At 48.7% G+C, this 27,882-nt stretch overlaps 1 protein-coding gene across 1 annotated transcript in view; it reads right to left on the bottom strand.

The window, feature by feature from the left end:
• Positions 1-27,882, bottom strand: part of Myo16 (myosin XVI) — a 393,713-nt gene that overhangs the window by 85,375 nt on the left and 280,456 nt on the right. Inside the window, exon 27 of the mRNA XM_076872404.2 lies at positions 5,260-5,362. Coding sequence (XP_076728519.2) covers positions 5,260-5,362 — 103 coding nt within the window. The remainder of the gene's footprint in view (positions 1-5,259; positions 5,363-27,882) is intronic.

Here is a 27,882-nt window from a genome sequence, read left to right as displayed (position 1 = left end):
CCCTCTGCCACCTCTGGCAGATGTCAGGGGCACCTGCCTCACAGGGGCTGCACAGGATGTCCCTTTGCCTGTCCACAGCTCCCTCCCCAGGGAGTGGTAGGAACCCACTTGTCACCTCAATGGCAAGTGTCCCCCTGACTCTCCTTCCCCATCTGAGCTACCCGCACCTCCCCCTGCGCTCGCTCGCAGCCGTGTTCTGAGCGGCACCCCTGGCAGCGCGGGAACCCGCTCCGACAGATTTGTTTCTCTATCCGTCATCCCTCCAGATGGCTGGAAAATGAATATAGCACTCAAATAACCACACAGCAGAAACCGTCCTATAACCAGTCGATGCACAGAAAATGTGTGAAAATCAGATTATACCACTTATTTTTCCACTAAGAATGAGTCTCAAAGGTTTTCATTTTACATAAATGACATAACATGCACAACAAGCATGCTCCACATGCAACCCGGAGCTTGCTGAGCACCTTCCTGCTGCTCGGGGCGGGAGGAGCAGAAAGCCCCGGATTAAAGACCAGGGATCCAGAGGGAAGACTCTCAAAGCACTTGAAATAGCCTTGAATTAAAAATATGTCTATGTAGATAAATAAGATCTGATGACGACGATGATAAAACAAACAGTAGATGTTAACAAATAGCGGCTTAACTGTTTCCAAACTATGACTTAATTCAAAGTATTTGGATCATTTTTCCACAAATGAAGTGATTCATGGACTGTGTCATAAAGAAAAATATATCTGGTGGGACAGAAAACAGCTCTAGATTCTATTCAAATCATCTCAAGAAACTTCCATTTCTCCCGAGCTAGCCAAGTTTCCTCTTGCCAATCAGGACATAGCCCTCCTGGTCCACCTGCTCTGAAACGCACCGTTCCAGTGCCCACATGGTAGGAGAACAGCAGGATGCCCTCCTCGCCACCACGGCCTCTGACTTTCTTTACTTTTTTAAAAAATAAAAATACAGTGGAAACAACAGTTTTGGGTATAAGAACAGTGGTTCCTGGAGTTGACTAAGACCTGTGGTTCCCCGTTCCCACCCTGTGAAAGAGGCCTAAGGGGGCCATGGAGAGGTAAAGGCTGGATGCGTGGAGGATGGAATGGAAATGAGCTGTCGGAAGGCAAAGTGCTTTGGAGCAAAACAATGTGATCTATGTTTTCTTTTCCAAAAATGCTTAAAATGTTTAATTTGGTCTAATACAATAACCTACAGTTAAGGTATATTTATGGAGCAATTATACATTTTAAAATTGTTTTTAATCATGGAAGTAATGCGTTAATACAATTAGAAACAAAATTTATGTCAGATTCTCAGCTCCAAAAAAGTCTCTAGATATTACCAGTTAGGTTTTTCTTGTGAATTATACCAGATTTTATAATTTCTGAGATATTTATGTATCTATATAAAAGGTGGAATATTGTTGGTAGCTTCCTATTCATAAAGATAGGCAAGAGTCTGTGCCGCGTCCTTCCGTCTCCGTGGGTAGAAAGATGGCCGGCAACCCCACAGACAGGGACCTTCTGGAGAAGCCCTGGTGCTGGAGGGGAGTCCGTCCTTGGCTAGATGTGGAGGAGGCTAAGGAAGGTCCTGGGGCTTCGGGGAGAGCGAGCAGGGAAGAGAGCACCGCCTCACCTGGCATCTGGGAGTCCTGGGAACTGGCAGTGAGCAGCGCTGGTGCTGGGAGCTACAGAGCCAACCACACAGTGCAGTGAGACTGGTTCCAAATGCCTCCACTCAGCAGGGACCACGGCCCTAACCTGGTGCATCTCCACTGTGGATCGCCTCCCCCACTTGCTTGCTCTAGGCAGCCAGGGTAGCGTGTAGGTCTTGGCTCTGAATGACAGTTGATATCCAACATCACGTGATTGCAGTCTTCCTCTCCTCTCCCCCCGACTCCTGGTCTGTCTTCTCTCCTCCTCTCCTTTCCAAAATACATCTGGGAAGAAGTGTACAAATGCTCCGTATTCCCGGCTGGCAGCTGGGCTAGGGAGGGTCCTGATGGGGTCAGCCTGCACAGGGAAGTAGCCCCGTGGGTTTCCCTCCTGGGACAGTAAGCACGAACCAGACCCACGGGGAGGCCGTCCAGGTAAGCGGGCAATGCACAGGTGCTCCAGTCAAAGCAGAACTGCAATGGACCCAGGCCTTTCAAGTTCTGGAATTTGAATGGAATGACTTCAGAATTGGCCTCTGGTGAGGGTCTTGTGTTGTTTGTATTACATATCGAGTTAAATGCAGAGGAAAGAACACAGCATAGGAAGAGTCACATGTTGGCCTTGACAAAGTGGCCTTCCCACAAAAGTGCATCTCAACTGCACTTACTGCTTGGGTCAGTATGCTGGTCCCCAGGACAAGGGACCTTGGAGACTCAGTTTCCTCGTATCTGAACTGGGGTCAGAACTACATAAACTGCCTGCTTTCCTTTCTGCGTGGAATTGCTATTAGGCTCAAATTAAATAAAGTTAGGAAAGTTCTGGCTAGTTGTAAGATCCGTGTGAGACCCATGGGGACAAGAGGCCTTCTGATTTACGTGGTACTGAAGCTCCTCTAGCTGACTCCAAACTCGTGAGCACATGAAGAGTAAGTGGCACGCATAGGAATACACGCATGCGCAAAAAGTGGGTAGCGCCGGTGGGTCATGTGTGAACCCAATTGAGGACAGGACAAGTCTACCCTCACCTGGGACAGTAGACACTGATGTCTGTTTTTGTCACAATGTACAGATTGTGTCACTGGGGAGCTGAAGACTTCAGGCTGTCCTTCAACAGGGTCTATTAAATTAGGGAAGGATGACAAAACCTCCAAGACCCATCATAATGGCAATAAAAGGATAATGTTTTTATTTAAGAAAATTGAATCTGTAGCTAAGACCATAGGCAGGTTCACACAGAGAAAAAAAAAAATTCCAATCTCTTCTCTCCTCTAGCATTGCTTTTAGAAATATAGGAAAGAACAGCCATTAATCTTATGCTAAGTATGAAGGGACAAGGCCTGAGCACTGACTACTAAATAAAAAAACAGCCAGTGTGACCCTTGGACATTTGGCAGTAATGCCACAGGTACAGCAGCTGTCCGTCACCACCTGCTGCTGCCTCAGGCAGATAGCTCCGTACTCAGGACAAGGCGGAACAGAGACACAGCAGCACCTTGCAGCGATCCCCACAACTCAAACACAGGCTCTGCTCCTGAAACTGAGGAGTCTGAATGCAGGGTCAGGAATAAGTGATTTTTTTTTTTTTTTTTTTTTTTTGAGAAAAACTACTTTGCTGTCTATGTAAAAGTGAAACGTGAATGAGCTTTATTTCCATGAAGTCCATTACTTTTCTCACGGCATAAAGTCTTTGGGAGTTTCCACCCTGAAGAAGCTGCGGGAGGGCAGTGCTCCTCAGTGGGAGGACACGGGGCACGAGAGCAACGTGCTCTCAGAGTGAACGCAGGACTCGCTCCCTCTTTCATCTTGCATCTTCAACCTCTTTGTGTGGAATTTAAAAAACGAGGAGAAAATGGATTTGTGCAATGAAATGGGAACCCTTTCCCATTTTTAAAATCTTGATGTTCTTTTTCGAAGTTCTTGTGTGCGTTCCAACTGAATACCATCCTCAGCTTCTATTTCAAGGGTCCCAGCACAGACACAGATCTAGAAGGAGCGATGGCTGCTGGTGTGCACCAGTGTCTCCCAGCCTGCTCCCACAGCCCCTCTTTCCATGAGCTGCAGGGAGCCCTGCTCAGGGGCTGTGGTCAGTGCCCACCACAGTCTTCATGGGAGATCTGCTCCGGATTCCCTTCCTCTCCCCGTATGTGTGGAAATGCATGCATACATGTGAAGACACACACACAGACACACTCTTCATTTGTGTGTATTCTTTAAAAGAAAAGTGTACAATAAGAAAGCCTTGGTATTACATTATTCCAGAACCATTCCTCCACAATTGCTTATTAAAAGATTCCAGGGATGAATCAGTTGAAGTGACTCCGGCTGCCTCCAGGCTTGGAAATCACAGGTCTGTGCATCCCACACCGTGTCACCGCCTCGAGTGTGGCTCACTGACATCAGGCCCGTTAGTAATCCCCCTCCTCCTTCCTTTTTTATCCACTTTGGCACTGTGTGCCTCTCTGACAACCACTGGGTGAGTAAGCTTCCTCCTTCAGACTGTTATTTAAAGTTCAACTTCCATTATCAGTGAGAAGAAAGAAGAGAGCAAAGAAAGGGACAGGGGGAACAACAGAGTCATGACTCAGCAGCGCCCAACAGCAGGCTCTTGGTCCTTGTTGGGGACAGTTGAGTCTGCTGTGACCCCGCAGTAGTCCCTGCCTGTGTCCATGAGGCTGGGGCACCTTCGGACCTGGCCTGCAGTCCAGAACCAGCTGCTCGCACCCCTGAAGCGAAGGCCTGGGTTTGGTCTCCTGGATAACCATAAGCTTCTACTTAGAGTTGCTGTGCCTATCAACGGTCCAAGGGGCTGTGTCTGTCTCTCAGTAATTGCTGTTTTACAAGAGCTATCAGCTGCCAGCCATGCTGCTGGCCACCTATGCACCTTGTGGTACTTCATGGCCAGACACTTCCCACGGCCCCGGTGTCATGTCCAGGATTGCTCTGACTTTACCTTCTCCTCTCAAACCTCCTCTTCCTAAAGGGAGTCAGGGTGAGATTCTGAAGCTCTTTGAGTAGTCACACAACACCTGGAACTGTCCCCTCCTGCCTCAGGTGGGCATGCCCCATATTACTTTACTTCTGCTGGCCTAGTGGCAGGTGCCCTGGACCTGGCTCTGCTCCCCAGGGACCCCAGACCACAAACGCTCCTCATAGTGACACCTCTGCTACCAGCGAGACCGAGGTAGGCAGCTCCACTCCATGGCCAGTGAGCAGCAGAGCCAGGCAGAGGGAGACGGGGAGGGCCTGAGCCGGGCCTGAGCCGGCCTGCAAACCCTGGCCTTGTGAGGTCTCAGCACTGAGCCAGCAGATGACCCAGCGCCTCGGTTTCTGGCTTCTCTGAAGTTCCTCCTGCTACAGTTTGGATGTTGTACATGCTCCCAAGGCCACGTGGGATCTGGGCAAACAGAGGGCCACCCACTGTGGCTGTGACCAAGTCTCCTAGATGGCCTCATGTGCTGGGCAAGACGCCACACCCCTGCATCATAGGGAGCTGTTCCTTATCCACGCATCCGGGAGCTCGTTTCCGACAGGAAGACCCCGTCGCTCCCCGCAATGACCCGCTCACTCCTTAAAGTCCTACCCTGGTGATCCCCAGCTTGTCCACCAACCTGCCAGCCATGTAGTTTACACTGCTGGAGAAGAAGCCGGCACCTCTCCTCTGCGGGCTGCTCCTCCTTCTCACGCAGGAGTGTATCCGCCAATGGCTTGTACCTGTCAAAAGCAGCAGACACAGGAAGAGTGACTGACGTGCAGTGCAGGTGACCACACTCCTCAGGGTTGTCTTCCTCACGTCACTGCTCAGCTCCCTAACTGTCCCAGGAACCCAAGTCCCCATCCACTGGCCACCCACCAGCCAACGGTGAACAATCCCACCTTCCACAGGGAAGGTGATTTTTCAAATGAGTCAGAAACATTTTTTCAAGCCTTTAATTTATGTTTAGAACTGTCAAAAAGCAATACAAAACATTAATTCAAAGAAAATTTGAAGAGAAGAAAATCATTCTATTAGTTTTAATGTAACATTTGATTTTCTCTTTAAAAATACACATCATAAGAAATTTAAGTATCTTTCTTATGACCACTTGAGAGTGAATCTAGCTGTTGTTAGAGTCCATAGTAAAGAGACATGAAAATAACTGCCAATCCCATTTAAACAAGAGGTAGAACAGCTTCCTTCTCATATATTAGGGACTGGGTATTTTAAATGTTCTCAAAGTACATTGTCTCAAGTACCTCTGAATAACTGACTTGCATTCCTTAGCTGAAATTTGCAGCAACATGATAGTTTTATATAGATTTTTCAAAAATGACTTTCAAAAGTATAGCCCCCATTCAAAAAAGTCTATATAAAACTTCCTTTGCACTTATGGTATTTAACCTGAACTATACGCAAGACTTCCCAGGAAGAGGAGGAGGAGGAGGGTGGTGAGAAAGAGTATGAAGAGGAAAGAGGAGGAGGAAGAGGAAAGAGGAGGAGGAAGAGGAAAGAGGAGGAGGGAGGAGGTGGGGAGCCACAGCTGAGCAGCAGCCCGTGCACTGCATCCTGTGGACTCTTGTGATCAGAAGGACACTCGGGTCAGGTGGGTCTGCAAGCTGATGGAAATCAATGCCAGCACTGGGACCTGTGTCTTCTGTACAATGTTTCAGTGCAGACAGCAAGGACACAGCAGCAACTCTGAAATCTTCTAAAATGAGCGCTCAACGCCCTCTGGGTGGTCAGGACCCAGGGCAAGCCGCCTGCACCTCTTGACTCACCGCTTCCCTCTGAGTGGCTGTGAAGGTAGGGGACGTGCACCGTGGACAGCCATGCCAGACCCCTGAGCGTGGCTTCACCTCTGCAGTTCTGCAGGTGAGGGAGGGACCACACCTGGGGCCCTGCTGCAGTAACCAGGTGTCTGGCACACAATGCAGGCTCTGGACTGAATGTTCACCTCCTGAAAGTCACACTCAGCAGCTACCCCTGAGGACCCGGCATTAGGAGGGGACTTTGACTAGTCATGAGGGTGGGGCACTCCTGAATGGATCAATGTCCTTAGCAGATACCGTAGGGACCAGAGTTCCCCTCTCCCCACATGAAGCCGCAGTGAGAAGATGCTTGGTCTAGGACTTCCAGCCTCTTCCGTATATGCAGACTATGGAAATCTGTCATCGTGGCTTGAACTGACCAAGATAACACCAGGTGGACTCTTCAGCAGAAGACACTTCTTATTTCCTTTCTTCAATTCCTAGCGTTGTCACTGAAAGCTCTGTATATGATTTTTCCTGGATGGCGAATCTTCACCATCTTGCTAGTCATAGCCACACAACTCCACCAAGGTCAGCAGCAGCCCCTCCTGCTCACAGAGGCTTTGCTCCTATGTCACACTCATGGTGTGGGAGGACATGACAATAGCGAAACACAACAGAGCCTGGACACTGAGCCGATGCCAGAGGCCGGGGCAGGGACCCTCTTGCTCATCACTTTGCCCACACTGTGCACACATAAGTGTGGAAGGCTGAAGCAGCCAGTCTGGACTTCTGATGGTTATTAAGAACGTGATTTCTTATACACTAGGCTTTCAGGGTGGCGTCTTTGTTCTATCCTGACCATACTGTGGTGGCTGCAGAAAAGAAAGGGAGATGTTCCGGGTGCAACAGAGCAGAGCGAACACTGAGTGTGTGAGGAGGGTCGGGAGCTGGGGTGCTGCACTGGGCAGTGGGGACCACTAGATGATGCTGCCACGTGACAGCAGCATGTCTCCGAGCAAGCCTGGGTGATGTTGGTGGTGCTGCAGTGCCTGAAGGGGACAGGCGATACAAAAGCACAGGATGTCTGAATAGGAAAGAAGCTGGGGTGGGAGCTGAAGTGAGGCTTCCGGCTCTGCCTTTGCTGCACCACTTCTACGAGGCCCACGTCAGTGACCTAGAGGCAATTCTCTGCCTGTCCTCACAAAGAAGCTTTGCTCCTATGTCACATTCACGGTGTGGGAGGACATGACAATAGCCCGGATCCTCTGGCTGAACATCTCATCATTCTCTGGATGAGATGCAGATTCTATCCTCCCGACAAACTCCTATCTGTTCTCAAAGTGCACGCACTGCTCCAGGGTCAGTGACCATCGTGTAGATCTCATGGCATCCACCTCTGTGTGCAGCAGGTGCAAACGGGTGACGAGAGGCCATGAGCTTGGGCAGGGGAGTGGAGGTTGGGCAGCGGCAGTTCCTGGGCATGGAATGAATGCCAACACTCCTCACGTCACCACTCATGCTCTGCACAGAGGCAGAGAGCCTGCGTGACAATCCTACCTGACAGGAGAGGGTGGGGGGCAGAGACGTTAAGTCCCTTGCCCGTGTGCACAGCGGTGACGCTGCAGGCTGAGTTCTGCTCTCCAGGAGGTGAGCGCACGGGATCTGTGGAGGTAGGGTCTTTGCAGGGTGGGAGTTAATATGACAGCCCTACTTCCACATGACTCAGGTCCTTAGAGAAGAGGAAAGGTCCCTGAGAGGTACCAGCACCAGGAGTGGCCGCCGAAGAGGAAGTGATACGGCTGCAGACCAAGGAGGACCAAGGCCTGTGGCCACCACCAGCAGCGGGCAAGGGCCAGCAAGCACTGTACCTACTCTTAGAGGGAGCGGGGTCCCGCCTACTGTCAGCCTCTGGCCTCCTGAGTATGAGTGAATGTCTCCAGGCTGAGCCTGCCGTACTTTGTTAGAGCAACACCAGCAAATGGACACAGGGGGTATCAGTGGCTGAACTGGAACCCAGGACAACCTGACTACAGGCCGCCCCTCCATCCCATTGCCACAATCGGGGTGAGCACAGCCTGCCCTGCCCCCAGAGGGGCCTAAAGTGCAAGAGAAGAGCAAGCATGCAGAACTGAGCAGGGAAAGAGCGCTGGCCATCATGGAACCGTGAGGGTTCCCACAGGACCCCGGGTTTGCTGACCCCTGGGCCCCTGGGCCTCTTTTACAGTGGGCTCATGGGGAATGCAGACTCATTCATGCCTCGGAGCACCCAGCATCCCACCATTCAGCCAGTTACACAGTGACATGCAAGCACTCAAACCATCTCTTTATTCTCTTCGATAATTGTCTCATTTGGGAGCTTTGTTAATTATCAACCAAAAATTTAATTTATATAATTCAAGTATCTGAATACAGGGTTAACAACTCAGAATGAAAAACCTTGCAATTGATGCTTTTTTTTCTCACTTCATATTGTTCTTTCAACATTTGAAATGGCATCGTTCTGACATTTCCACTGGAAAGACAGAAACATCTCCTTAGGCAGGGCAAGGTACCCTGATTCAGTGAGACTTCGGTCTCTGTGTCTCTGGGATGTGACTGCCATCCACAGGTGGGAGAACAAGACCATGTTCTATCTCTGAGCAGAGAGGAGACCACCCAGGAACTTCAGTCTAAGACTCAGGCCACGACAGCCTGCAGCAGCAAGTGGGTCCCGAGCGAGGAGCAGTTGCAGATGGGACTTGTCAGCGCTTGTTCCCCACACCCCCTACTCCTGTTGTCCCAGACCAGGACACCAGGGTCCACTGGAGACCCCTATTCTCAGGCTTCTACCCTTCCTTCATCTTAGATGAACCAACTGACAATAAAAAGTAAGGATCAAGTCTTGTCTCACCTGGGTTAGAACAAGAGGACTGACCACCATCTTGCTCTACCTCTGGAATTGGGTCCCAGTGGCACCTGCATTCCAGCTCAGTCAGTCAATTCACCAGTACTGACTGAGCACAGGCATGTGCTGGGGACTCTGCCCAGCACGGAGAATGTATGGGGAGTGAAAAAGGCTGAGTCCTCATATTCTACCACAAAGAGGGCACCAAAATTAAGGAGGAAGTGTGCCAGATATTATATCAAAGATTCAGAGGAAGGAAGCCAGGAAGCTCCTATACTGTGTGCAGACCCCAGAGAGGAAGGAAGCTGGCCTCTCCAGGCTGAGGTCAGAGGCCTTGAAGGAGCACCATGCCCACCCTGGGAACGTTGAGGAGGCCAGTGTGGCTGGAGAAGTGAGGAGAAAGGTGCAGGAGGTGAGCTCAGAAAGATAAGCACATGGGAGAGGGTGTGGGCTGCAGATGATGGGCAGGACTTGGCTTTAATTCCGAGTCCTGCAGGTGAGCGAGTGGAGGGGAGGAGTGGAGCCATTTCACCTGGTGCTGAAAGCATTGTGGAATCGGCCGGGCTGATAGCAGGCTGCAGCAGGGTGCAGGCCAGCCAGGGAAGCCACGGGGCCCCTTCTCAAGCCTGGGGGAGAGACTCGGAACCAAGATGGTAGCAGTGTGTGGGGCGGTGAGAACCAGTGGGACTTGGCACCAGCTTGTGGACCCGACAGGATTTTCTGAGGGGGGAATGGTGGAGGTGAAAGGAGAGGAGATGACACCAAGAGGTGGTGTAGGCTTCGACATTTCCTGAGATGGAGTGGGAAGGGAAGAACACTGTTTCCCAGACCAGGGCTGCACAGATGGAAGGGAAAGGGTGCCGGTGGGAACCCAGAGGGGGCCAAGGACCCAATGTGGGCCAGTACCCCCAGACCAGACGTGGCCTCCTTTGTCACTGACCACTAAGCTGAGGATGGTTTCCTCCCTGCCGTGGTCTTACAGTGACTGGACAGGCTGGTGCTGACTGTTTAGAAAACTGAGTTCACTTCTTTCAAGGTGTCCTTGTGGAACTCAAGCCTTAAGGCGTGTAGGAGGCTTCAGGCATCTCCCATTTCTTGTGACTGTGGCTCTGCCTACTTCTGACTTGCCCTTCTGCCTGTCACTCTACATCCTGAGTTGCTGGTCTGTAGCAAGGGTGAGGGATCAAAGTTCCTAAAAACGTCTTTAACATGGGCACTGTTCATGGAGTACTGTCCAGGGGGTGGACACTCCCCTCAGTGCACTCAGCATCAGGACTGGGATGACAGAAAAATTCAAAAAATCATGGTATCTTACAAAATCATATGTGAGACACACACCCCAGCTCGAATTCACTCTGAGGTCCCTGATTGAAGACGGAAAGACCCAACGGAAGACACAGAGAGGCTAGCAACAACTGAGAGGTATCAAGTAGGACCTCAGGAAAAGGATGGGGTAAATGTTTCTCCCTTCAGGAGTCACTGTTTCAGACAATAAGCAGCTTTGATATCCTATCTATGGAGTTGGAGATGAAAATGAGCTAATGCAGAGACCTCAGAATTCAGGCTGAACATGATGGCCTTTAACTGATGGTTTTAACAGGTCAACCAGGAAGTGGAGGAATCATTTTCTTAAAAAAAATGTAAGGTATGTAAATAAACATTTTTTTTTAACCTCAGACAATTTCTCTGAATTTGTTTCTCATTGCTGAATATTGAATTTATCTCTTCATTCTCAAAAAAAATCTATTTTTTTTTCTCATGCTAAAACCCCTTAATCATTTAATTCTCTCAAGGAATATTTATTGAGCTCCTATTATGGGCAAGATATTCTGCCTGGAAATGCCTAGATCCCGAGGTGTGTGAGGTGAGGTTCTCACTCCCCTGCACGCACTCCAGTGTGAAACACGACTCGCTGTGGCCAATATCAGACCTCAGAAAAGGCATGGCCCTCTTGTTTCAGGGCCTGATGGGATTCATCTGATTATGGTCATATTCTTACCTCATTGTGGACATGAAGTTTTCACTGGGGAAAACCAGTTACCTTTTCATCCCCCAGGAACACAGGGGACAGTCAATGGCGAGAGGAGAATGGGAAGAGACATGGAACGTTCTAGAAGGACTGATGGAATGGACAGGAGGGAAGGAGACCAGAGAGGGATGGTGGGAGACTCCCGTGGGACAGCAGAGTCGAGCTGCGATCAGCAGTGAGGAGCACTGCAGGGATTGAAGGGCATCTGCAGGGCCAGGACCAGAAGGGTTCGGTGACTGGAGGGCCAAAGCCAGTGTCCGAGACCTTGGAGAAACACATCCCTCTGTGGGGCACCCAGGCCTCAGCAGATGGCGATGAGCCGCGGCTCAGCTTTGGTGGCTCAGGACGTGCAGCTTGAGGGGGAAACGAGTGGTCAGCGTGCCTTGGGTGTTCTGCTCTGTAAAGGCGGTGAACAGAGCTTACGGGCAACGTCTGAGCACAAACCCTACATTGTACTCACCCCCGGTTCTGTATGTTCTTTTTAGGATGAGGGCATACTTTCTTCTAGAATGGCTCTATCGACATTTTCCCTGGAGCCCAGCACGGTGTCTGTACCCGCCACGGACACCCAAATGTGTCCTCCTGGCCTGTTAGTGTTGCTCTGTCTGTCCCTGCTCTCCCAGTAAACACAGCACAGGTGCAGAGGGGTGATTTTCTCGTTGATTCCCAGCATCGGGCAGGCTGAGTGGCGGGGTGCCCGTACAGCTGCCTAGCAACAGGACTGACATGCACAGAGCATGCCGGGGGAAGGATGAAGAAGGCAGCACTGGGGCTGGGGAGACAGCTGACACCCATCTCACAGGGAGGGTGGGGCTCGGATCAGAAGCAGGGATGAGTCAGAGAAGGCAAAGATGTGCAACTTTGTTCTTTTAAGAAAAAGGATGTGAAAGCCAAGAGACAGGTGGTCAAGGATTCCCGGGTTCACAGAGGAGTCTTCTGTGTTCTCACGTGCACTTGGCCTCTCCTTCCGTGCCTCTGGCTCAGCCACCCACTGGCCACTGCAGTTTAGTTCAGGCTGACCGTGGCACTGGGGTCTCCTCACACCCCACTCAGCAGCAGCTGCACTGCTCGGCTCCTGTGGGAGGCTTCGTCAGGTGCTCCTGTCCAGCTTCCCTGATGGCTCCTGCTACCTGCCCACAGGCGGACAGTCCGCTCCTGCACCCCCAGGCTCCTCTGTGGGCGCCATGCCTGTGCCTGGAGCTTCTCCACCAACACAAGCTTCTCCACAACATGAGCACCCTGTCCCCCCCTGCAGGGTTGGGCCCCTTCATGTGCGTTCACAGGAATGATGATAAGGGACACCAGCAGAACTTGCACTGGCTGCTGAGCCTCCTCCAACGTTCAGGCCTAGAATTTGGCCTGAGTTTATTTTCTCATCCACTGGGATCCCCATGAGGCTCCTGAGTTCTCACAATGGCCCACGTAGGTCTCCACAAAGGGAAGGAGTCTTTGCACGCTGCTCTGCCCGACCCAGGCCACTGCTGATGCGATGGGTCAAGGCTGACTTCCCTCCCCTTCCACATTCGGGGGGACACGTGTCGTCACCCCATAGAAGTGTAGCTAGGCCATTCCCGTGGCCTTGAGTCTTTCCTAAGACTCTGAGGAGCTGGGCCTCCTGCAGTCGTGAAGCCCAGGGCAAATGGGGAGGACTATGGTGTTCTCTCCAGGCGGCTGGCTTTGCCATGGGGCTTGGAACAAGATGCTGGGGGTAGGGGGCCATGTGTGGCAGAAGAGCCAGCCCTGGACGTGGCCTACAGCCAGGCTGGTGCTGCGGGCTGTGGGAGGTGGGCGTGGGCAGGGACTTCCCAACTTCCACTTGCGGTTCTCCAGGGTTGGAACGGGGGTGGGAAGGAAGGAAACAAAGGAAGGTTTATGAAGCGCCTCTCAGGTCCAGGCAAGGCGGGAGATTTTCTCATGTGAACGTGAATTCTCCCCACAGCCCCAGGATGACGTTTGAAGAGGCTTTGTCCGGGGCAGAGCTGGCATCCAGCCTGACTGTGGGGCCCTGGGTCAGACCCAGCTCCTACTTATCACATGGGATGGGGGCAGAGACAGAACCCGCCCTCTGCAGCCAGAGTCGTGACTGAGTGAGGGAAGGTGGTCAGACAGTGGAGGTGGTCCCTGTGGGCTCTTACCTCCATGACGGCCACTCCCTTCATGGTGAGTCCTCTACATCAAGGCCACCGTTCACGTGCTCTTTCCCTCCCCCACCCGAGAGCGGTGGTCATTGTTGATGATATTGTCAAGCTCCTATCTGTTAAGACGCACACACAGCCTCCAAAATGAGACTCAACTTCTACACACTGCTGGAGGAGACCCAGAGGACACGGGAGGCGCCGCATGGAGGAAGAACAACTGGATTTTGGAACAACTCCTGCAACAGCCACAGCCCTCGGCACCGTCACGAGCATCACCCGAAACCTTCATGGAGTCTGTGGCTCCCACCTGTGTGCTCCAGCCCTGCCCAGCCGCCGTGGGTGCCAGAGGAGGCGGTAGGTGCGGAAGGGCAGGACCTCCCAGCCTCCACTCCCACCATCTCCACCTCCTCCCGTGCCTCTCACTCCAGACCCTGGGGCAAAGCAAGCTGCCCAGAGATTCTCCTTAATCCTGAGGATTTCCTTCCTGTACTTCTGTAATTAAGCGGGGGTCTCCCATCCCACATAATATGACAGATGAATAGTAAAAAAGAGCTGATTATACTGTAGCTCCTGGGACCAGGCAATACCAGCATGCAGATAATAAATGAATCCAGCATCTGTGAAGAATTTACATGACAATGCTCTCACACTCTCTTACTGAGAGCTGGCCTCGCCACTTCATCTTAATTGTGCAGTATAACAACATTCTATTTATTCAATAAATGGATGAAAGTGAAACTAAATTAGAACTGTCTCCGAGTGGAATGTGCACAGAGTTCCTTTCCTGAGCCGCCTCCCAGCACATCTATTTCGTTTCCAGGTTTGTCCTTTGATACAGCCCTAGGCTATTTTTGCACATAGAAACTCTTTATGGGTAAGACATAGTATCCACAGCCCTCTACCACAGAGCACAGAAACTGTGCCCCTGGGGGACATGGATGTGGTGGAGCTGAAATAATGGCCACGGGGCGGGAGCCAGTCCTGCTGCCTCCCGAGCCGGCTGCACACACTCCAGAGCACAGCCAGTTCTGTACGTGCAAATCGACTGCCTTCATTTCCTCAGCCTGCATGTATTCTGCGATTTACTGGCTGAACCAGAGCTTATATTTATCAGGTACAAGAACAGCTTGTTTAGTTAAACTTGGAGGAACAGATGCTCAGTTGTTGTTTAAACCCAAATAAGAGACCTCTTGAAGCTAGTGGCTGGGGTGAAATCATCCCACTCCCAAGGCAATTTGCTCCTTAATCAAGCACTCGCCAGGGCCACGCTGACCTCCTGTTTTTACACAGGAACAGAAAGCTAGAACAGGTAGCGCTCTTCTTGCAACATAGGTTGTCCCGCTGTTTCCTCCCCTACAGAACAGAGAAGGCCATTCTTGAAAATGGCTGAAAGTTGTGCAGAGCCACCATAGGACTGATGTTGTTACCCAAGGACACGCCTACTTCAGAGAGGAGCATGGGAGTAGGCTCCTGCTCACTGTCTCACTGCCTTTACTCTCGGCCAGCAAGTCACTGACAAGTTCAGAAGGAAATTCCAGTTGTCTGTGAGCCAAAACAGGCACAAAAACTAGCGATCCCTGCTCCAGAAGCAGCCACACTCTCCTTTGAACATCTACTTTTGAAACTGCGCGACTGACAGAGTTGAGTCAAGATCAGGTTTGGCACGTGAACTTAATTACATTTGCTAATTTGGGTAAGTATCAATTTTAAAATGCAACCAACTGATACTTATAAAGACAGAATAGACACGAGTACAGTGAGGAGCTCAACATGAGGGGCAGTGAATGTTCATGTCAGGTGATGGGGTCATGTCACACTGAGACAAGAAATGCAGTTGACATGCATATTTTAGGATCATATCATCGTAATGATAAGCTTAAAATAAAGAGTGGAATTGGCCTTCCGTGAGAGACTGTAAACATTGATATGTTGCTTTTATCCAAGAAGCATGGGTGATAGGAGGGATAATTAGCTACATAAAGAATGTAGAATCTGGGATATTTATATTTTGAGGCAAAAAATAACTTGTGCATCTAATTGAGATATTGAATCTTGATTATTATTTCCACTATTTGTAAACACCGATGGGTCCAAGTGACAAAAGATGCAGGCTATTTGAGGTACTTTGGAAATGTAAATGTAAGTGCCTATCAGTGAAAGGCACTCAGGGCTTCAAGGAAAGTCTTAATTCAAAAAAAGACACAATTAAAATAGGCATTAATGAGACACAATTAAAATAGGCACTAATGAATTAGCAACACAGGAAATGCTGTCTTTTAAGCTCATTAGCATACAGCATGACTTTGGAGGGGCACACTCCTAGGCTCCTGCCTCCCCAGAAGTTCAATAACTACCTATGAACACTAGCACATAGGCTACACCGCCAGGCACTAGACACAAGATGAACGAGGTCTCCTGCCGTCGCGTGTCCTTTCAGTAGCTGGACAGCATCGGGTGGCCCTCTGGGAAGGGACATATCCTCTGAGGTGTGAGGCCCCTCTGCTTTTGAGTAGGTGGCTTTACAGCTCCGTGGCATAGCACTTAAGCTGCAGAACACAGGATGGGGCCCGCAGGCCCTGCCTGAAGCAAGGCACACCACGCAGGTGGTGGCAGCTCACATTTTGTTACCAGAGAGTAAAGATCCTTAAAGTCAGGCTTTCGTTTGAACTGGCTCGCACATCTTATTGACCCCTTCTAGATAAGGAGCTAAATGAAACACAGGATGTCCCCTCGTGACAAAGCATGGTCTGTCCCCAATGTCAGATACCAGGATGAGAAACCATGCAGAGCCATCGCTCTCAGGAGTCCACAGACAGTTTATGTGACAACCAGACAGTGACGATGTTAGGCCCCATGGTACTTACAGTTTGTTCCAAAATACTCAACCCTGCCTTTGAAACAGGGAAGGAACCCAGGGGAATGGGTGTGCACCAGTAAAACCCATTCAAAACACCAGCTGCCGGCTGGACTGGGCCTGTGGGCCAAGATTGGCCTACTACCGATCCAGCACGAAGAGAAACATGTGTCTGATGCCGGTAGCTGCAGGATGAAGTCCGAGCGCTGTGCCCTACAGCGCAGGCCCTGCCTTCGCTCCCATCCCTCTCTCCTGCATCCAGGTTGCCCTTCCTCTGACCCCCAGGGATCTGCTGGCTTCACTTCTGCTCCTGCTTGTGCAGCAGCCTTGGCCCCTCCCCTGACTACAGATGCTCCTCAGCTCCCTCAGGGGTCATTTCTCACTGTTCTAGGTGTTTCCAGGAACCTGCGTGGGCCCTCCATCTGGCCAGGTGACATGCTTCCTGCCGGGCTCTGGGCACACCCCACAGTGCTCCCACGCCGTCCCCCACCTGACTGTGGGACGCTCTGGCTTGGGCAGGACTCTCACACTGCAGCCTGGGCACTAGAGGAGTAGCCAGTGGTGGGCAGGAAGGCAGCAGTGATTCTAAGGAACCATTCCAATGGAGATGCTTTCAGGTCCCGAGAGGACGCTCGGTGGGATTTAGAGCAGGAGATGAAAGAACACTCAGAAGGAGACGAAGGAGGGGCGCAACGCAGACCGACTCTGACAGATCTTAGGTAGGACCCTGCCTCTCGTGACTTAGATACTCCAGTGAATCACTTCGAGAACGTGCATCTGCAGCTTCCCATGAAAGCTTTATCTTTTACACCAGTAAATATTGTGCAGGAATTCCGAGGAGAGAATGTGCAAGACACAGGCACGTGTAGATATCTTACACTTTTTAAGATCTCCTTTAATGTTTTTTCTTTGTTTGAAACAGATCAGTTATTGCTAGTATGACATGGCATGTGATGTCCCCAATGGCTGAATGGTAGCAGCACGTGACAGAGGCCAGAGCATCGGCTTCAGGCTGAGCCCGATTTCTGACCCAATAGATGTCTTTTAAGTGTTTACGTTAATACTTGCTGGGAAGGGCTGCTGTAGAGATTTCTGAGACAATATATGAGAAATTAAGTGGCAGGTATTGTTGAAAAAGCACAGCCGCCTGCTCTAGTTATGTATAGATCTTGAAATACCTTAAGAATTCTTAAAATTTCTCACAGTTTCCCTGGGTTAAATCACCAATAGATCATCAATAAGAGAATGGAAGTTTTCTCATTGACTCTTAAATTCTATTGTGGGCAAAGCAGCTGGCACTTCATCTTGAGCCAAAACACTCTTCTTCAGCAAGGGCGGGGGTGGGTACAAAATGTTCATAATTCTGTTCAAAAAACCTGCATTTAAAGATGCATTTTTGACCATTTGGTAATAGAAGCCCCCAACCCAGATTTCCCTAAAAATAAACTGGAAGTCATCAGCTTCCTGAACGATTTCTAGTATGCTTAATTTTAACTTAATTAAAATCCATGCACATTCAAACAAATATAGTATTCGCCTCCACTTCCTATCCCAAACTCACGTCTAGCATCATCATTTTATAAAATACCAGCTGCTCTATGTTAATTTTTATAGAGAGATATAAATCTGTTTAGGAAAAGTTGGTATACATAATCTGAATAATCAAAGCAGAAAAGTGTACCATTATCTATACTAGTAAAAATCACCTTAAGATGCAAATGTTTAAAAAAAAAAAAAAAAAACCCTTGTTGTAGGAAGTTCTCTCTTATGAGATTAGATGGTAGATACTCCAAGATAGCCCAGGATAATTTAATAGAGGAAGTTCCCATGTAGTAGGAAACATCACTAAGAAGGGCGTGGTGGTTGGCGTTAGCCTCCGCCCTGGAGTGACTAAAACAGTGTGAAGCAGGGCTTCTCAGGACAGAAGACCACAGGTGGTAAAGGCAGCCACCCTAAGGTCAGAGTGTAGGCACATCAGCCCGATCCTGCCCCAGCGCACTTCCTGGGGAATCCCCAGACTTCAGCACAGAGAGGGGAAGTTCAAACGGGCCCGAGGTGTGAGCTGGAGGCTTGGTATTGGGAGGGGAGGGTGCCATGGTAGATAGATGGAGCTTCCAGGGCAGAGGATCAGAGAGAAAATTAGAGAACCCCAGAGCAGTCGTGAGCAGATCAGCCCATGAAGGTGAATAAGTCTGGGAAAAGAACCACCCAGATGGATTAGAGGGAACTAGTGTCAGGGCAAAGAGACAAGGAAGGCAGGAGTGCCGCTCGGTTAGCCAGACAGCATGTGTTGTCCCTGACCCAACTCCAGAGCACCCACAGAAAAGCAAGCGCACATACCACCCAACAGATGACAACTCACGATGGCTGGTGGCCAGCCCCAAGTGAATAGGCAAGCAAGTGGAAAATACCATCTATAACCCAGAGAAAATGATCCATCAGCACTGGCCCAGACAACATGGCTCATCAAATTAGTCAACTAAAAGACACTGGAAGACAGAACACCTTAAGGACCCGAAGAACTTATTAAAAATCCAAATTGAAGTTGAGAAAAACTGTAATAACTGAAACCAAAGCTATCACTGCATTGGGTTATCAGAGGCCAGATTTTGTAGAAGAAAAGATTAGTGAACCTGAAGTCGGTAATTAAAACTAGAGGAATAATACCAAAAGCGATGAACAGAGCTTTGGCACCCTGTGGGGTGACTTCAAGGGCCTGCTATGTGGGAAAGTGTGGTTTCCAAGGGAGAAACGACAGAGAAGAGCAGAGAAAACATTCTACAAATCATCCATGTGAAATTTCCCCAATCTGATAAGAGCTGCAGACTCCAATATCCAAGGACCCGAGGCAGGCCACGCCCAAGAATCATGACGGGGACCAGCACTATGCACCCTGGCAAAGCACTCAGAAATCAAAGAGAATCTTTAAAGCACACAGAAACCAAAGGTGTCTTGTATACAGAAGAACCCTGCCAAGGATGACAGCCAATTTCTTCTCGGAAATAGCACAAGGCAGAGGAGCAGCGTCACAAAATACTGGAAGGAGACACGTCAGGTTGAACTGCCTTCCTTACTTCTTAGAAAAGTCTTTCAAACCCAAAGGTGAGACTGAAGACTCTGAGGGGGACTCTCATGCAGCCCAGGACCCTGGATGGTGCTGAGTCCATGCTGGTGTGGATTGTGACATGCCTGTCACTCTCGTGGGTGACCTTGATGGTGGGGGCTGTGCATGCAGAGGACACAGCTCTGTGGGAATCTTTGCACCTTCAGCTCAATTTTGCTGTGAACCCACAACTGCCCTAAAAAATAGTCTCTAACAATAAACTGGGGGGAGAAAAGGAAGTGAAATGATATGAGATGCATCCCCCGCGCATGGAGGGAGCCTGCGAGTCCATAAAAAACCAGAGTCACTTCCCAGCACTCCTCCTGCCTCCCAGGCTGGCTGCCCGTTTCCTGCTCCTGTCCTTCTGTGGGCTCCTGGGGCTCCTCTTCTCCACTGGGACTCACCCTGCATCTGCGGCCATGCTGAAGGCAGACAGAGGGGGGGACAGCAATGGGGCTGCCGTGCCCCAGGACCACATCCTGTTAGGGAGGGCTAGGTGACTGGGGCCCTCTGCTACGGCACTACTTGGGGTGGGGCTAGAGAGGGGAGGAAAGAGCCCACAGGGCACTTCCTGGGGGAGCTTCATGTCCTGCCCCTGAGCCTGAACTAGAAGCCTCTCCTCCCCATCTCTGTTTGCACCAACGCCCATTCTGGGCCATTGCTGTAGCTCCTGGTTCCAGGGCCCAGGACACAGGGAGGAAGGTGAACTCACCACTGCTCTGTGCTGCTTAATCAGATGGGGGAGAACTGCTTCAATGCTTACCTTAGAACAGAAGAAAGCCTTCCCATTGCTAAGCTAAACTTGCACCTTAAGACTGGGAATAAAAGGCAAAATTAAGTAAGCCTAAAACAAGAAGAGGGAAAGAAGTAATAAAGCAAGAGCTGCGACCAATGACAACAATTTAAATAATCACTTGAGCAGAAAATGAGATAATGATATCAAAAGCTGTTTCTTTGAATAAATAAATACACTGATTAAAACCCTAGCAAGACAGGCAAAGAAGAGAGAAAACGCAACTGTGAATTTCAGGAGCAAAAGACAGGATATCGCTGCCCACCCCGCAGACATTAAAAGGGCAAGGAAGTACTCAGGACAGCTCCCACAAACTCCAGAACTTAGATGAAATGATCAGCTCTGCAAACCCCCAACCTACCAAGACAACCGCGCCGGAAAAGCATGCGGACTCTTGGAGCATGTGACTACATTGGATTCGTCTTTAAAGACCTTCCAGATAAGAACTGTCCGTAGCTGAAAGGGTCCACTGGCAAAGTCTACCCAACACTGAAAGAACTGGTGGTGACCCCACTGGATCTTCTCCACGACACAGAAGACAGGACGCTCCTGGAGGAAACAGTCGCCAAGTAAGTAACTACTGCAGATGTGTCTTCAGGATACATAGAGAGCTCTTAAAAGTCAACCCAGGACCATGTCAATGAAGCAAGATGTTTGAACAGAAAGCTCACTACAGAAGACCTGTGCTGGCAACCAGCACCTGGAAAGATCCAGGACACCGTCAGTGATTAGTGAGACACGGAGTAAAACCACAAGTGAGAAGACTGATGACTCAGATCGGGACGAGCTCGATGTAGAGTCAGAAGAGCACACGCAGCCTCCACTCTCAGTCTCTTCTACTCCCTTGACAGATGAAGGGGAAGACTCCCCTTCTGCTTTCTCTGAGGAAGCCATGACAGGAACTGCAGAGGTGGGTCACTCTCAGAGACTGTAAAAGAGAAAGCCAAGAGACGGGGAAGGGGACACACGAACACAGGAGGCCCGAGAGGAGAATGGGAAGGGTACTGAGGGAGCGCATTTCCTCTTCTCAGAGCACAGAGGCTGTCAGGGGAGCAAGGATCATTGCAGGGCGAGAGAGAGCAAGTCCTGGAGCTCTGAGCTCTTGAGCCATGTGGGAGGATGAGCCGGTGCTGAGCCACTGCTGAACGGCACTGGGTGTGGGGCATAACCCTGGATTGTCCTCTGTTCACTGCCCCAAATGCAGGACCAGTCAATTGTTAAGTAGCTTCTGCAATGACCTCCTTTTACAAGTCTCTTTCTGGTATTCTATAAAGTCACTGCAGGTTTTGTTTTGTTTTTTGGTACCTAGAATTGAACTCAGGGGCACTTGACCACTGAGCCACATCCCCAGCCCTATTTTAGATTTTATTTAGAGACAGGGTCTCACTGAGTTGCTTAGCACCTCGCTGTTGCTGAGGCTGGCTTTGACCTGTGATCCTGTTGCCTCCAGAGCTGCCGGGATTACAGGTGAGTGCCACTGTGCCCAGATACCTATAAAGTCACTTTTGAATAAAAAGTGGCTCATTACTGAAAAACATATAGGCTTAACTTTCTTGTTCTATTGTATTGTTAGATCATAGTTAATTAATTAGCTTTAGTGTATAATGGTTATTTCTATTTCTTAGCCTTGCAGAGGTCTTATAGAAGTTTCTTCAAAACGGAGAGAAAATGACTGTGAGCCACATCTTGTATTCTTGTTAGTCCATGGGGCTTTGATTTTTAGTGTCATGGTGGTTGGAGCTGGAGCAATGTCACCCTGCTGAGCTCCCTAGCTCTCTAGCCAGTCCTCAATGGTGGACATCATTGCATCAGTCCTTCTATTCTCCTGTTGATTGCCTCACTACAAACAATGAAAAATTTCATGTCACTCTTTAAAAGCCTTCTTCCTTCTTTAAATTTAATTTTTTTTGTAATATGCTAAAGGTTCATTTCCAATTGAAGTTCTCCAAGTTCTGAAAACTATAGATAGAGTAGTTGAGGTCCTAGCAGAAATACATATTTTTAGTTATAAGTGGGGAGATAGTTATAAGATTATTAGTTTACACTTTAAAACTATGTTTTCATTACCATTTTTATTACTTAGTAAATGATGTGGTTTTGCTTAAAACTGTGAATTTCTTGACTAAAAACTAATAATTTTTATTCCAAAATTAAATGGCTCTAAAAGTGAGCATCTTTCATATAATCTAAATATTTACTAATTAAGTTGTCACAAAAGTAAGTTCTCAAGTTTATAAGACAGAGGTGAATAAAATGAAGATGAAGAAGGTTCTGTACTTTGTAGAAATACTGAAAAGTGGGTCAGCTATGTGAATCTTCCTTAGTTAAAAATAGCTTCTCCACTGAAGAGGAGACCATCAAATAAAGTGCCTATCTACTGTGATTCAATGTTCTATTCTTAAAAATATTTCTGCCCCTTAAAATGACCCTCTACCTTCAGAATATTACAGAGAATGCTTTCAGCTAATTAAGCATTTAAAAATTGAGAAACCTAAAATGTAGCCTCCTTTCAATGTAAAATGAAGGTACCAGTCCATGCATGTTGTATGCTTACCACAGATGAGAAATCTCAGAGAAGGGTCTAGAGTGTGTTTTGGGAGTGAGAATGTTATGGAGCTCTATGGGATCACTATGTCATACTGAAGTCTCTTTGGCTACCCTAAGAGCAAATATTTAAGCCTAGCTGAATCAAACATTCTTAACTGATAAGATAATGACAGCAACTATTTTCCACGACATATGAACACGCTTGGCACGGAACTTTAATAAACATAGCATCTTGCGCTCAACATTTAGAGTTCAACTATGAAACAGTACAGAAAACTTCAACATTGGCCACTCACACCTAGTTCATCCAGCCAGTAACCTGCGGGCCACCTGTGATGTTCCAGGCAGCACCACACTGCCAATCCTCCTTAACAGAGCTGCAGTCCACTGGAAAAGGCAGAGGAGCAATCCTGGTAAATCAGCAAGATGAGACTTATAAGAGGGAGCAGGGTAAAGAGCATCATCAGGGGGACAATATGTCCTGGTCTGCCAGGGAGAGTCTGCACAGTTATTAACAACACCTGTCTCACTATAGAACATGCCTGCCTTGGTCAATATACCATATGGTCACCTGTCTTTGGTAATGTAAAATATTAGAGTAAACACAAAGGGTCTTGGAATAGCCCTGCTGGTAGTACACTGCACCAGAGAATAGGAACCAATTTCTAAATGTAGTGGGTATGAGATTAATGCATGAATTATTATATCTTTCTGCATGAAGATCCCAAGAGACTGCACTGAATTAACACAGAATGTGAGGCCCTGAAAGACTGCTCTGGACTGAATATCTGTGGTCCTCTAAAACTTATACATTGGAGTCCTGATTCCCAGTGTTTGGAGGTGAAGCCCCTGAGAGGCAACTAAGATTAAATGAGATTGTAAGCGTGGGGCCCCATCTAATAGAATCAGTGGGTCTACAAGAAGGGATGACAGAGAGCTAGTCTCCTCTTGCCTCTCCAAGGCCCTCCTCCCTGCCCCAGGCAAGCACCAAGGAATGGCCACCAGGTCACGTGGGGACATATTCAAAAGCAGTCATCTGCAACCCAGGAGAGTCCCTGCCAGACATCAACCATGAGAAAACGTCTGTCTCTCGTGTAGACCACCCCGTCTGCAGTACTTTGATATGGTAGGCCACGCACATGAACACAGTGACTGACAGCACAGACCACAGTGCTGGAGACCCAGCTACACCTAGACACCTGGACACCTTCAGCTACAACTAAGCAAAGTGAGAACATGGAAAGGATGAGCAGGAGATGACTATTTAACCTATGCATATAGAACATTAGACTTTAAAAGTCATAAAGGCACCATAATCATATTTGGGATTTCGAGTCCTTCAGAATTGAATTATCTCTGGACTTCTAATTTGTAAGGAGCATTAATCTCTGAACTTTGATTTGTCACTGGGAACTCAATCATGGAAGAAGATTTACAGTCAAATACGCAGACTATCAAGGCCACTGGATTTTATTATGAGAATCGCTCTGCTCCTTTATTGTATCTGAAGATCTTCCTCTGTCATGGTGCAGGACGTCTCAGGAGCCAGCCATGCTGAGCAATGAGTGAGTTGGGTGAGGCCTGGTATTGGAAGTAGAACGCATTCAGAGCCTTGAATAGGGGGTGACACCAACCAAGGAGGCCTCCTGGGCCAGTAGGCCTCTGCTGCCCATCAGTGGTCTCAGGGGCTGCACCATGAAGCAGTGGTGCTCTCAAGAGGGGAGGGAAGACAGACTGAGGATGCCCACCAGGGCACAGACACCCCAGCTGCTTGGGGTCCCCAGGGTGAGTCCAGTGGTTCCAGAAGGCAGAGAATGCAGGATGAGGCAAGGACATTTCTAGGGAAGGGAGCTGCTGGGCAGTCTGCACCACTTCCTCACCATTTCTGCTTCCTGAGGGAAGGTGAGGTGGTCTAATCTAATTAGTGTCTTCAGGGAAAAGAAACAATATTCTCGCCTGCTTGTGAACATACTGATTGAAAAAAAAAAAGTTGTTTTCTTCTACTTTTACAAGCTCAAAATTCAGAATTCTGTGATTTAGTTTTTTCTGGACCTTACTATTGCATTAAAAATACAATGCAATTGTCAAAATGTTGAACTCATGTTGCAAATAGCTTTCTAATTTACTGGAATAGCAATAAGCACTCTGGTTTCATTTGCATCATACTGAATGCTTGCTCAGGGGATTCATTTTAAATCATTTGGGCTGGTCAGCTTTGGGAATTTGTTCCCAAGGTTATTAGGAAGTTATGAAAGACTTTTTGTGTGGTACTGGGGATTGACCCAGGGGTTCTCTACCACTGAGCTACACCCCCACCCTTTCCTATTTTTTGTTTTATTTTAAATTGCCCAGGCTGGCCCTGAACTTGTGATCCTCCTGTCTCAGCCTCCCCAGTAATTAAGATTACAGGTGTGTGCCACTGCATCCAGCTATGAAAGACTTTTTATTTTTACTTTTCACATATTTTAAGTGAAAAGAGCAGTCTCCGTTTTAAACAGCACTCTCCTCAGACTTCTTTGAACTAGTTTTCCAGAGATCATTAGGCGTCCAGCCTCACTCCATCACCAGCTGTCTTGCTGCGGTTCAAGGAGTCTGCAAGATGGCAGGTGAGGAGCATGGGATTGGCTGCAGTCCAAGATACTCAACAGAGTCACTGGACTGTTTTCAAATCAACAGAGCAAAGACGATCCAGAGTCCAGGAACCACTCCTGAATTTTATAAATCTCCAGAAACTTCATTCCCTCTCTGGCATCATAGTGCAGGTCTGGGCTATTGCCTGTGGATCCTAATGGCAATCAAGCACCAAGAAATAGCTCAGCTGTTGGAAGAGCATCTAATGGAATGAGGTCAGCATCAGAATCAGGATTGTATGCTGTGAGGTTAGGAACCTCTCAGGATGAGGTGTGAGACTTTGAACCAGCTCTTAACTCCTTGGAACCTCAGTTTTTTCAGTTACACAACAGGAGTGCAGGGACCAACAGAACCCACAAAGGTGCAATGAGGACTGAATGAGATATCACTTGTAAAGAGCTCGGCCTAGTACCCATTATCTCATAAACATCAATAAGTATCATTTAGGGAAAAATTAATCAAAGATGTGGCAGTTATCATTTATACAACAGTTGATAGCTATGTGCCAGTGGTCACCTTAAAGGATCCTATCAGGAACAGAATGAGGACTTTAGAGCTGACCCACCATGGGTAGACACCCTTGGCACCAGGGATCTTGACCACGATGCTACAGCTGATGGGGACTCCCAAGTCATATTGACTTCCTGACTCAATAAAATATGAGAACAAAAAGAAGTGAATGAATATATAATGAAGAGAGGAGGATGAACGAGTGGTACTGTCATGGAGACCTAAAAACTCAGAATAGTGAAAACAAGGATCTGAGTCAGTCCACAAAAGCAGGCTCCAGTCCTGTCCCATTTCTAAAGCGTTTTGGTCCCCACTTCTATCAGAAAGGAGGCGAGTTGGCCTACATCACAGGTTGGCTGCCTGTTGGTGAGACCCAGCCACCTGCGGCTATGCCTACGCTGGGCCCTGCCTCTCCCACTCCTTCACGCCAGGCCTGTGCACTGTCTGCCTAAGGCCAGGCTGAGCAGGTACGTCACAGCCCACATATCCTGTGACTCTGCAGTTCTCCCTGTTTGCAAAAAAAGAAAAAAAAAATTGCAAATCCTTAAAGTACACTGTGGGGGGACATCTGATCCATAATCCACGGAGCAGTATAACAAATTATAAAGAGAGATGCGCTGAGTCATGTCCACACTGAAATGACTCGGAGAGCCTGTTAGGTAAGCTTCTTTACATATCTTACACTCACTGAAAAGTCGTAAGCCCTCTTTCTTCCCAGCTTCATTAAACCTCACACATCCATCCATTCCTGCAGAGCGGTTTCAGCAGAAAGAATACAGTTAGTTCTGGCAAAGGTACCCTGAAGAACATCCATCCTTTGCCAGGGAAAGCTTTTAGAAATGTAGTATCTCCTGACCTTATCAACTCTCATTTCTCTTAACCGACACATATTACAGGGGACTTGTAGAAGGTTCAGCTCAAGTGCCCACTCTGGAGGGTGTCTTCTTCATGGGGCAGCCGCTGCCCACTAGCTTCAGTCTAGTAAATACAAGTTTGTCTTCCTCTCGCCCCACACCCAATTTAATGCCAGGGCTATGTTCTTTCACAGTGTGGCCTTTCAGCAAGCGCTGTGTCATTTAAACAGTTCAGTGATTCAGAATGTTTCTAAGTGGAGCTTCATCCAGCAACAACCCCCAAACATAGCTCAGGGTCCCTCCCCATGCCAAGCAAAATACCAAACACCCTGCTCCCTTTACTGGACAAGTCCTCTGTCCTTTCCAAATATGTTCACCTCATTAAACAGTAGCCCCTCCATTCAATGACGCATCTTACTCTCCCTGCTGACCATAAATAAACCCTCACATGAGCCATGAGCATGAGCTCAGGAGCTCACCACAGAGGATCTAGAGTCACACTCCAGAACTTCCCTCCTGATCCTGCAGGCAGATGGAAACTGAGTGAAGAGGAGAGGAGACAGGAGGGGAGGAGAGGGGAGTGGGGATAGGGAAGGGTAGGAAAGGAAATATGGCACATTAGTGGATTAGCCAATTGGGAAAAAATGGATTAATGAAAGGGTATTAAAGAAACTTCTCAATATCACTTTTTTTCCAGCATGACCTCATATGATTCTTAACTTCACTTCTATAATTTGGAAAAAAACCACATAGTTTTCCATATTGAACGAACTCTACATTTACTGGAAAGTCCCAGCACGAGTGGCCCTCTCAGGTTCTCCCTGTGTAAGGAAGGGTGTGCTAGCTCATCGCGGGGCCCCTGCCCCCACTGCTGGCAATGGCCTCCTTCCCATTGAAAAGCGCTTGTCTGGAACTTCAACCAATGCAATCCAGGGAGAGTTCGCTATAGCAGCTCCAGCCCTGGCTTTTAGGAGGACTGTAAACCTTCCTTTCTTGTCCCTTGAAACCTTGAGCCAAAGTAAGAAGTCCAGACTAATCTGCTAGAGAGGAGGGCCATGGGGGACCCAGAGACACCAGACATCTGGGTGAAGACGCCCATGCAGCCAGTCAGGTGGACCGACTCCAGCCTCTCGTGCAGCTGTAGAAAGATGTCACCTAAG

The sequence above is a fragment of the Callospermophilus lateralis genome, chromosome 12 (genome assembly GCF_048772815.1).
Source record: "Callospermophilus lateralis isolate mCalLat2 chromosome 12, mCalLat2.hap1, whole genome shotgun sequence".
Taxonomy (NCBI): domain Eukaryota; kingdom Metazoa; phylum Chordata; class Mammalia; order Rodentia; family Sciuridae; genus Callospermophilus; species Callospermophilus lateralis.
The sequence above is the reverse complement of the archived record's forward strand: the minus strand, read 5'-3'. Positions and strand labels throughout refer to the sequence as shown.